This window comes from Schistocerca nitens, chromosome 4 (genome assembly GCF_023898315.1).
Source record: "Schistocerca nitens isolate TAMUIC-IGC-003100 chromosome 4, iqSchNite1.1, whole genome shotgun sequence".
Lineage (NCBI taxonomy): Eukaryota > Metazoa > Arthropoda > Insecta > Orthoptera > Acrididae > Schistocerca > Schistocerca nitens.
In genome coordinates, this window is record NC_064617.1 from 907,024,317 (window position 1) to 907,036,938 (window position 12,622).

Sequence of the window (12,622 nt, forward strand, 5' to 3'; positions counted from 1 at the left end):
AGTTTGGGCTTCGCGGTTGCCTATGTAGCGGTTGCATTTGCTAGGCAGGCAACTGAAGTCTTTTACACACATCATCATACACTGTACTTTTAGGCACTCCTAATTGAAGACTACGTCTGGCCAATGACTTCTACGGGCTCTGAACACACAAACAGTGATCTGTTCAACAACATCTTCAGAAGTTCTCGGTCTACCTGGTTATTTTGTTTTAAAACACTACCGGCTGCATTTAAAGACTTTAGCCAATGACGGATAGTTTTTGCTGTAGATGGTTCACCACCATACTGACGTCTGAAATTACGTTGCACTGTTATAACTGACTCAGTTTTCACAAGCCAAATAATACACTGCGCTCTCTGTTGCGGAGTACACATTGTTGCTGAGTTGGTCTGCACTGCACTGCAATCTCGCCAGGACAGAACAGAGGGAACGGAGGAAAAAAAAAAAAAAAAAAAAAAAAGAAAACAGCACTGGTGTCGTCTCTAGGTCAAACAGACCTGCCAACTGCAGGACAGCCAAACTTGGAGAGTTGATGTATCAGACACCACAAACTAGAGTAGTGTATGTCACTTTGTACAGATTCTATGACACATTAAAACTAGGGAGTTCTTTTTCAAACACACTGTATATCCAAGGAGTGATTTCTGTGTAACTGGATGACGAGCCGTTGGAGATGTCGTGTTCATTATATCAAGCCACTCCGTAAACACCGCTGAACAACGTCTTTGATGTCACGAGTGATGTTCGCATCCACCTTAAACATCTGTAGCAGCGAGTGTACTGTAAGGAACAGGTATGCAGTTGGCATCACACAGCAGAATAGAGTGTGTAGGTGCAAGTGCACGGCTTGTATGCTCTGCAGGTGGTCGGTGGCAGCCGTCTAGGCACCCCGCTGTCTTACGCGTGCTTAGCATGCGGCGTGTCCGGCACTCTGCTACACGCGGTAGTTTGTTCCTGACGACATCTGGGGACCGAGTCTGTATGAGAGCTAACACTGCGCTGCACGTATCTGATTTAACTAAAGCCATAAGAACAAATTTATTGAAGCTATATAAACAGCGAGTTAATGCACTCGAAAATACGATCAATCTGCACCACTGTAGTGCTGCCAGCGCCTTCTTTCTTTGGCCTCGATATAACTCAAAGCCAATTCACATTTCATTTAATTGTTTACTGCATACATTCACAAATTATCATCCCATCACTTCCAACGTGTGTACTCCCATACACACTCTCATATCACACGTTTAGTGCTGGATAAAGGTTCTTGATGCAATAATTTACCAACAGCCGTATGTACTGTAGGAATTTATTTTATTTTATGAACTTCTATGTGCTACCAGTTTCGACATTATATTGAAGCCATCTTCAGGCCCCACTCGTCATAGTCGTAAAATCGCTATACACGGAAGGAGCCATATAACTGGATCCGTGAATAAATTCGTCCTGAAACAGCTCTTGGTGGCCAGGTGACACAGGCTGAGCAAATTCTGTGTCCCCTGGCCACCAAGAGCTGCTTTAGGAAAAATTGATTCACGGATCCAGTTATACGGCTCCTTCCATGTATAGCGATTTTACGACTATCACAAGTGGGGCCTGAAGATGGCTTCAATATAATGTCGAAACTGGTAGCACATAGAAGTTCATAAAATAAAATAAATTCCTACAGTACATACGGCTGTTGGTAAATTATTGCATCAAGAACCTTTATCCAGTGGTCGTCAAAGCTTTTTGCTCAAGAGCCAGTACTACTAAGATTGAGGGACGACACCGCGGGCCGCATATGTACCAATCTTATTATTAATTGGTAAACTACACAAATTAGTATGTTGCAAGCGTCCAGTAGACTAGTTGTGGTAAGGGCGCGATAAGTTGGCAGCTGTCCCCCGTGTAGTGATCGTTAAAAATCGCTACCATTCAGATCACTTCGTGTCAGCTGTTCTCCATTTCAGATTGTTGCACCCTCAGTGACCGCAAAGTCGAAGCACAGCTTTGCCTAAGTCTTGTGTTGCCCGTGTGAACGGATGGTTAATTGGTTAATAAAAGAAACTGTACGTACGTTCCAAAGCGTTATTCAATATGAGACGCTATGACATGATTTGAATGCCAGTTTTCCTCTACTCATTGCACTCTGTTATAAGATCTATAATGTAATGTTCCTTGCTGCAAGTAAGTACCACATATGATGATGGCCGTCTCTGTATCGTGCATTCACAAATCCATATTACTTCCGTCTCAAAATTCATACCGTAGCAGCTGATCGCTACGAGACGCTCGCACACGTGAGTTATCGGTACTGAAAGACAAAACAAAAGTTTCCCGCTGTAACACAGCAGTGGCCGCGCTACTTGACCCCTATACCCCTGAGGTAAGCGGCCAACTTTACTTAGCTCATGGACGAATTCATCAACATCGATTAAAATTAAGCACATCTTAAAATCGTGACTCGCTGTGTAAGTATTTTTTTTTTGTTACTAACAAGGGAACCTCCCCATCGCACCCCCCTCAGATTTAGTTATAAGTTGGCACAGTGGTTAGGCCTTGATAAACTGAACACAGATCAATTGAGAAAACAGGAAGAAGTTATGTGGAACTGTGAAAAAATAAGTAAAATATACAAACTGAGTAGTCCACGGGTCGCATAGGTAACATCATGGACAAGATGAGCTCAGGAACGTCGTGGTCCCGTGGTAGCGTGAGCAGCTGCTGAGCGAGAGGTCCTTAGTTCAAGTCTTCCCTCGAGTGAAAATTTTATTTTCTTTATTTTTGCATAGCTATTATCTGTCCGTTCGTTCATTGACGTATTTGTTCACTGTAATAAGTTTAGTGTCTGTGTTTTGCGACCGCATCGCAAAACCGTGCGATTAGTAGACGAAAGGACGTGCCTCTCCAATGGGAACCGAAAACATTTGATCGCAAAGTCATAGGTCAACCGATTCCTCCACAGGAAAACACATCTGATATATTCTATACGACACTGGTGACGGCATGTGCGTCACATGACAGGAATATGTTGTCGACCCACGTAACTTGTACACTTGGCGAATGGGTAAAAAGATTCTTCTACCTTGCCCGATTTAGGTTTTCTTGTAGATGTGATAATCACTCCCAAAAAAGTGATGAAAACATAAGAGTTTGTCACATAAACTGAAAATAAAAAATTAAACTTTTCACTCGATGGAAGATTTGAACAAAGGACCTTTCGTTCCGCAGCTGCTCACGTTACCACGAGACCACGGCGCTCCTGCACTCCCAGTGTCCTTGATGTTGCCTATCTTCCCATGAACTACTCAGTTTGTATATTTTGCTTATTTTTTCACAGTTCCACACAACTTCTTCCTGTTTTCTCAATTGATCTGTGTTCAGTTTTTCAAGGTCTATCCACTGTGCCAACTTATAACTAAATCTGAGGGGGGTGCGATGGGGAGGTTCCCTTGTAAGCAGGAAAAGTACAGCCCTTAGCGTTAGTTGACGTTTTGGATTCAGCTGTTAGTTGTCAGATGCATATTGTTATAAAATACGGCTGAGAATCGCGGGCCACACGAATACTTGATTCGGGCCGCAGTTTGATGACCACTGCCTTTATCGCAAGTTGGGCAACTGGTGAAGTAGGTTGTCCACTGCATGTTTCCATTGTTGGCTGAGGAGCACAATGTGTGTAACCTGCAGCCCTAGTATGGCCCACTTCGATGTAAATGCTATTTAAAACCTGTAACAGCATTTTAACATACAGCGAGGAAAGAGTCAGTTTACATAACATGCAACAACATTTAAAAATAAGGTCCAGAAGCAAAGATCTGTGGGAGCGAGCCACAGCGACTCAATGTCAACTGACTCGAGTACTAGGTGCGGCGAAAAAGAAAACGAACTATGCGCGCTGAAGACTCTGTGGACAGGACGCAAACAAGACATCCTTGCTGCTCCACTGCCGAAGGCAGGCTGACACCTCCCGGGGAAAAATCAATCATTTTTTCCAAATTTACGTCAGTCATATGCTGACACTTACTGGCTGCTGAAAGTTAGTGGTCACATGAGAAATACTCGCCTTTGATTCAGTGATGAAGGCGAATGTATTTCTGCTCATCTGCGTATATTCGAAGAATTTCTCTGGTGGACTTCATTGTTGATGACGTAAATTATGAAATTGTTCACGAAGATACTGTCCTTCGTAAATTTTCGAGTCTATCGCTAATGTAGGGCATAGCCTAAGAGGCGAATATTGCAGAACACTTCTATAAGCAGGATTTCATCACTAGTTTTTTTTAAACTTTTATCTGCAAAAGCAGTTAATTAAGCACATTAGACAGTGTTAACACGATGAGCAGAGATACACACACAGATTATTGAGCAAAACGCTTGACATATTGACATTTAACATTAAAATGTGATATTTATAAATTCACACACATTTCTGTTTTGGAATATGTAATGTAACTGAAACTGATGCAGTGAAACACATGCAGTTACACAATCTTAAATAGTTAAATCTGAAAGTTGCCGGGACTTAAGTCAGTTTCATAACAGAAAAATACGTTCGCGCACAGTGTTGAACCAAATACTGAAATAAGTTTAGCATCTTCTCTGTGCAGTCGTAGCTTTTGGTCTTGGTGTAACATTTTATAAGAATCTTGTAAATTCTTGGACTGGAAAAACAGGCCGTTGAGCTGGGTGCTATACTGTACCTCTGTCAGCTCAAGATCGAAGTAATGAGAGATCAGCAGCCAAAACCGAGAAGAGTCTCACAGATAAATCGAAATCAGTCTTCAGAAATGCAAAGTCTTGGAATCTCTTTGAGAACCAATGGTGTAATGTTTTAACTACTGAAACGTAGTCGGTCATGCCTAATCCACATATGACTACCTTGAGTTCTGGGACAGGCTCCAAGTCATGAACTTGAAGCTGCTTTATCCACATATTTATATTTTGTTTGACAGCGTTAGTATTGTCTGCTATATCTGTTACCGACTGATTCTCCACTTACATCGAGAGACTTAATGAATTCAAGTAACTGCTGGTGCCGACCATAAAAGATTTTAACTCAGTTCTTGTTTCCCCTCTCCTCTTAAGGGCAGCTTTCGGCTCAGTCAGCAATCACTCACGTCAGAATACAACTGAATCATATTGTCTTTGTGGCTGACGTTGTAATGATGTCTAAAGGAGTATTTTTCCCCACTCATAATAGTGCTATGGAATCGTTAAGCTGTTTGCATGGCTACAAACGTTAAGAAAAGCTAATAAATTCCCATTCCGCACTGAATGGTGTCGCTTCTCCATCTTTTCTCTTTTTAGACAAATGTGTAGATGCGATACTACTACTAAAGCAGAACGTAAATCTGATAACAGAACTGGTATTGTTACCAAACTGCGGGGCGTGTGACATTTTGCTGCAGTCATTATCAGACACCCCAAAATCTATTTTTGAGTAAACGACACTTCCAGACTTTTCCATGTCTTATGACATCAACGACAAAATCTGTATTGGTGTTGCATGTTATTTGGTGTCACATTTCCACATTCCTGTAGGTGTTTTCATAGCTCTTGCGATCCGACAAACAACTTTCTTGGTCCTCTATTCACCTTAATTTTATTTTCATCAGCGACACAGTTATATCTTGTGCTCTGGAATATGAATGCTACAGATACATCCCCCAAGTTACTAAATAAAATAATATAAAACAGTACAAGCATATTTGCCTGAGAAATAATGAATGCAATTACACATTTGACGTACTGATATCATTATTCTTGAGCAAGTGTTTCTGATAAAGGCAGTTATCTGTGGAACTCCGAATCGTCCAAATTGAGATAACAAACAGGCTTCGAAGTGCTTAATGAGACTTGACGCACTCCAAAATTGCAACTCCGCTCTAGCAGATTCCATATTTTTAAAGCAACTGTTTTAAGCATATTTATTACTGAAATTCGAACGCGACGGTACAAAAGATCCGAAACACCGTCAAATAGTAAGGCCATAATCAACCAAAAGGAATTCTTAATTATTTCATTAACCTGTCTATATAAAACTATTATTGTCCATTTTTATGTTATGCCTGCAGTCTTAAAAGGAGCGGAGGCATGTGTACTTTTTTAAAAAAAGCTTGACGAGGTAATTAATCTTAAGATTTTTAAATTCGATCACATTATTTAAATTTATTCCAAACCATCTTCGCATTTAGTGAAAAATAGCTAATTTATTTCTCACGCACATGACATCATTTTAAAAATAATCATAGTTTTCAAAATAATCCTGTTTATTTATGTACCACAATGATATTAGAATTTTAAGAGCTACACACTATAATAAGTAATATAAATTTTTCAAAGGGCGTTAACTACACTCCTGGAAATGGAAAAAGAACACATTGACACCGGTGTGTCAGACCCACCATACTTGCTCCGGACACTGCGAGAGGGCTGTACAAGCAATGATCACACGCACGGCACAGCGGACACACCAGGAACCGCGGTGTTGGCCGTCGAATGGCGCTAGCTGCGCAGCATTTGTGCACCGCCGCCGTCAGTGTCAGCCAGTTTGCCGTGGCATACGGAGCTCCATCGCAGTCTTTTACACTGGTAGCATGCCGCGACAGCGTGGACGTGAACCATATGTGCAGTTGACGGACTTTGAGCGAGGGCGTATAGTGGGCATGCGGGAGGCCGGGTGGACGTACCGCCGAATTGCTCAACACGTGGGGCGTGAGGCCTCCACAGTACATCGATGTTGTCGCCAGTGGTCGGCGGAAGGTGCACGTGCCCGTCGACCTGGGACCGGACCGCAGCGACGCACGGATGCACGCCAAGACCGTAGGATCCTACGCAGTGCCGTAGGGGACCGCACCGCCACTTCCCAGCAAATTAGGGACACTGTTGCTCCTGGGGTATCGGCGAGGACCATTCGCAACCGTCTCCATGAAGCTGGGCTACGGTCCCGCACACCGTTAGGCCGTCTTCCGCTCACGCCCCAACATCGCGCAGCCCGCCTCCAGTGGTGTCGCGACAGGCGTGAATGGAGGGACGAATGGAGACGTGTCGTCTTCAGCGATGAGAGTCGCTTCTGCCTTGGTGCCAATGATGGTCGTATGCGTGTTTGGCGCCGTGCAGGTGAGCGCCACAATCAGGACTGCATACTACCGAGGCACACAGGGCCAACACCCGGCATCATGGTGTGGGCAGCGATCTCCTACACTGGCCGTACACCACTGGTGATCGTCGAGGGGACACTGAATAGTGCACGGTACATCCAAACCGTCATCGAACCCATCGTTCTACCATTCCTAGACCGGCAAGGGAACTTGCTGTTCCAACAGGACAATGCACGTCCGCATGTATCCCGTGCCACCCAACGTGCTCTAGAAGGTGTAAGTCAACTACCCTGGCCAGCAAGATCTCCGGATCTGTCCCCCATTGAGCATGTTTGGGACTGGATGAAGCGTCGTCTCACGCGGTCTGCACGTCCAGCACGAACGCTGGTCCAACTGAGGCGCCAGGTGGAAATGGCATGGCAAGCCGTTCCACAGGACTACATCCAGCATCTCTACGATCGTCTCCATGGGAGAATAGCAGCCTGAATTGCTGCGAAAGGTGGATATACACTGTACTAGTGCCGACATTGTGCATGCTCTGTTGCCTGTGTCTATGTGCCTGTGGTTCTGTCAGTGTGATCATGTGATGTATCTGACCCCAGGAATGTGTCAATAAAGTTTCCCCTTCCTGGGACAATGAATTCACGGTGTTCTTATTTCAATTTCCAGGAGAGTAGTTTCGCTGAGGTTGCCCAGAGAAAGTACGGGATGCGGAAAGCACGTATGTCTGTGACTCCAGCGTACGCACTTTTTTTTTCTAAATGTTGGTAGCGCTGAGACAAGGATGATACCACAGAGACTCCATCACATGTTAGATCGCTGGCAGCCAGGTGCTTGTAAGGATATTACGAAACGACTGTGTGAAAAAAGCTAAGGAAAGAGTCGAGAATTGTAAGACTTTCATCAAACAACTATGTTACAGTAAGAAATCTAAAGTTAAGTAGCTGTGCAATTTGTACTTGCAGATAACTGCGATTATGAATATAATTTTTAAGCTCAGGGGCGAAAGACATAGCAATATGACCACAGGTTGTGTTCGTAACGGGAAATCTTTTGTACCGTACTAAATGAATGTCTGCAGTAACAGCGGCGTGTCATCTAAGAGAGACGGTCTGCCGAAGATTTCTGTTTATTTTAAGCGTTTCTCACGATAGTAATACTGAAAAACGCGATCGCTCTGTTTCTCAAGATACGTGAATGTAATAAGTCACCATAAAAATGAATTTCTTTTTACTTTTTCACAGAAAAAAGAAATAAATAATTACGTACTACTCGAAACTTACCGAGTGACTTGGATTACATTTGGCGAGAAAAGTAGGCAAACGGGTGAATCGAGGGAATCCTTTGGTACAGCAACGCTGTAACAGAAACATAAAGGTAACTTTTAATGAGCGCATATGGTACCACAATTGTAAATAAAATACATAGATTCTTTTTCCGATGAAGACTACACACACTACTCTGCTAATTATTCTCATTCTCCATAGACCGAGATGTCGACATGTTGCTGAGGCGTGGAGCGTTTCAACTGGTTTACAAAACTGTGCATGTTTAAACCTTTTTTTTTTTCACTGAAAGGTAGCTAATGATAAACTTCGTAAAGGAACTAACCTATCGCGAAGTTGTTATTGGTATACAAAAGTAGATCTAAAATTGCCTACAGGAGTCTCGTAGATGTACTCCAAATATTACCCTTACAGCGCTTTGTACAATGAATGTGTTGTACCTAACTGACAGTTCTCAAAGTATACTATCCCACAGATCATAAATGAATGGAAATACACAAAATAACCAAACTTTATGATATTGTAATACTCCAACTGAATTGTTATACGCAAAGGAGAAGTGAGTGAACTTCACCGCGCCGTATGTTGTTTCTACTTTTAATTCCTATTGACGTATACGCGGTCTGTTCAAAAAATTCCGTAACATTCGTAATTACGCGCTAATGGTGTGTTGGAGCGAAATACGGTTGGCATCCCTGCACACGCCTGTGTTTATTGTGTAACTGCCGGGAGTTTCACTGTTGTATGTCTGTTAGTTGTTGTTCAGTGCTGTATTGGGTAGGCTAATTTCGAGGTTGCAGAGTTAGAGGAGCAACGCGTCTGCAGTAAATTTTGCGTGAAACTCAAGTACACCTTTACAGACACACACCAAATGTTGCAGAAATCCTGCGGTGATGAGTGCTTAAGCCATACTTGGTGCTACGAATGGTTCACACAATTTGAAAATGGCCGGACGGAAGTTAAAGATGACGCTCGTTCAGGACGCGCTTCGACGACTACCGACGACGACGTCAATGAAATTGTGCGTGCCAGTCGAAGACTGATTGTCCGACAGATTGCAGGGGACTGTAACATTTCAGCTGGATCAATCATGAAATCCTGACACGGGATTTTGGAATGCATCGTGTTGCCGCCAAATTCGTCTCACGCCTCTTGAGTCAAGACCAGAAAGACCTTCGTTTCGCTGTCCGTGAAGAGCTCTTGGATCGCGCAAATGACAACGAGATATTCCTTAAGACAATTATAACTGGTTATGAGACGTGGGTCTGCGGTTATGATGTTGAGATCAAGGTTCAGTCTTCAAAATGCGTCGGGAAAGATTCTCCAAGACCAAAACAAGATCGTCAGGTCAGGTCAAATGTCAAAGCCAGACTCATAGTTTTCTTCGGCTTTGAAGGATTAGTTCATCATGAATTCGTGCTACAGGGACAAACTATTAGTCGATGGTGCTGTTGCGACATGTTGCGAGAAAACGTGAGAAGGAAACGGCCTGAAATGTGGCGAGACAATTCGTGGCTCTTGCATCACGATAACGCACCCGCACGTTAATCCCTATTGGTGTGTGACTGTTGCACAAGAAACGAAATAACTGTGCTGCCTCATCCTCCTTACTCTCCAGACCTGGTCCCTGCTGACTTTTTTATTTCTAAACTTGAAAACCCCGTTGTAAGGACGAACATTGGCAACGATCGACGAGATAAAAAAATTCGTGGACGGCGCTCCTTGCTATCCAGCAAGAGGCGTACCACGACTGCTTTCGGAAGTGGAAGAGGCGTTGGGAGCGGTGTGTAAATTATGGAGGACATTATTTCGCTGGAGACCATGCACAATCAGTAAAAGGTAAGCGTAGAAAAATTTTGTGGACAAAGTTCCGGAATTTTTTGAACAGACCTCGTACACCGCGAAACTCTGAACACTGCTTTACACTGCCTCCCCTGAACACTGCTTTACACAGCCTCCCCTATGTCCTGTTGTTATTGCCCAAGTTATACTCCAAATACGAATGTATACGCAACGCCTGCCGATATCGACTGCGTTTTTCACTAAATAATGCGATAATATTTGGCTATATGGGTTACACTCAAAAGATGTTTACATATTTTAGCAATGCTTTCGGGATTGTTTTCTATTCCTTATGCGTATCAACCGCTCCTGCTTTCGAGACAGCCAATACACCGTCCCTTGATCCCAACGTAGCTGGTTGCTATCCTGGAGGTGAAGCACAATTTTTAATTAGGATATGTCTGTCCTGAGTAAAATCCACCAGAATACCTCCGTAGTGTTTCGGGGAATAGGAGTATATTCCAAGATGCTACTCCCAGCGGGTGTAAAATGAATTGCCAAGTTTACATTTCTTAAGTAAAATTACTGATCAATTGCCCAACTCGCCCCTTAATATGACTGCGCGGTCTAACATCAATAACGCGAAATGACTGACATCATCCACGTACCAAACACTTGAAGACACTACTTTCAAAGATGATCTACGGTGGTGTGGAACCTCAGTGGAAATAAACTAACGTTATCACAGCTTTTTAGCTTTTATAGCCCTAATAAGCCGAAGCAATTTGCGATATCACGTATGTACTACGTCCGGTGCGTCGAAGTGATGGTTCTCGAACACGTCTGTGACGATGGAAGAACTCCAGCCACAAATAAACTCTTTTAAACACTAGGACGGCAGAAGGCGGTCCTTTGACTAATATACTCTAATACTGTCTTCTCTTCTCTGCGTTCTACAAACGAGAAATGCGAACTCCCAGCCACAAGGACGGAGTTCAGATAACATCTCAACATAAGTATAGGCAGAGGAAGTTCTCTCAATTATTGAACGCTGCGTACTCAACGACGACTTCCAACCCGGAGGTGAAGTCCAGAATTGATAGGTTCGCAACAGTAAAGTGCCTAACTGTTGTGGTCTTCAGTCCTGAGACTGGTTTGATGCAGCTCTCCATGCTACTCTATCCTGTGCAAGCTTCTTCATCTCCCAGTACCTACTGCAACCTACATCCTTCTGAATCTGCTTAGTGTATTCATCTCTTGGTCTCCCTCTACGATTTTTACCTTCCACGCTGCCCTCCAATACTAAATTGGTGATCCCTTGATGCCTCAGAACATGTCCTACCAACCGATCCCGTCTTCTGGTCAAGTTGTGCCACAAACTTCTCTTCTCCCCAATCCTATTCAGTACTTCCTCATTAGTTAGGTGATCTACCCATCTAATCTTCAGCATTCTTCTGTAGCACCACATTTCTAAAGCTTCTATTCTCTTCTTGTCCAAACTATTTATCGTCCATGTTTCACTTCCATACATGGCTACACTCCATACAAATACTTTCAGAAATGACTTCCTAACACTTAAATCAATACTCGATGTTAACAAATTTCTCTTCTTCAGAAACGCTTTCCTTGCCATTGCCAGTCTACATTTTATATCCTCTCTACTTCGACCATCATCAGTTATTTTGCTCCCCAAATAGCAAAACTCCTTTACTACTTTAAGTGTCTCATTTCCTAATCTAATTCCATCAGCATCACGCGACTTAATTCGACTACATTCCATTATCCTCGTTTTGCTTTTGTTGATGTTCACCTTATATCCTCCTTTCAAGACACTGTCCATTCCATTCAACTCCTCTTCTAAGTCCTTTGCTGTCTCTGGCAGAATTACAATGTCATCGGCGAACCTCAAAGTTTTTATTTCTTCTCCATGGATTTTAATACCTACTCCGAATTTTTCTTTTGTTTCCTTTACTGCTTGCTCAATATACAGATTGAATAACATCGGGGAGAGGCTACAACCCTGTCTTACTCCCTTCCCAACCACTGCTTCCCTTTCATGTCCCTCGACTCTTATAACTGCCATCTGGTTTCTGTACAAATTGTAAATAGCCTTTCGCTCCCTGTATTTTACCCCTGCCACATTTAGAATTTGAAAGAGAGTATTCCAGTCAACATTGTCAAAAGCTTTCTCTAAGTCTACAAATGCTAGAAACGTAGGTTTGCCTTTCCTTAATCTTTCTTCTAAGATAAGTCGTAAGGTCAGTATTGCCTCACGTGTTCCAGTGTTTCTACGGAATCCAAACTGATATTCCCCGAGGTTGGCTTCTATTAGTTTTTCCATTCGTCTGTAAACAATTCGTGTTAGTATTTTGCAGCTGTGACTTATTAAACTGATGGTTCGGTAATTTTCACGTCTGTCAACACCTGCTTTCTTTGGGATTGGAATTATTATATTCTTCTTGAAGTCTGAGG

The 12,622-nt window shown here is 43.0% G+C and overlaps 1 protein-coding gene across 1 annotated transcript in view; it reads right to left on the minus strand.

Moving 5' to 3' along the window:
• The window catches only part of LOC126252653 (uncharacterized), a 915,736-nt gene that overhangs the window by 206,838 nt on the left and 696,276 nt on the right, over positions 1 to 12,622 (minus strand). The window contains exon 7 of the mRNA XM_049953555.1: positions 8,366 to 8,440. Within this exon, the coding sequence (XP_049809512.1) occupies positions 8,366 to 8,440 (75 nt within the window). The remainder of the gene's footprint in view (positions 1 to 8,365; positions 8,441 to 12,622) is intronic.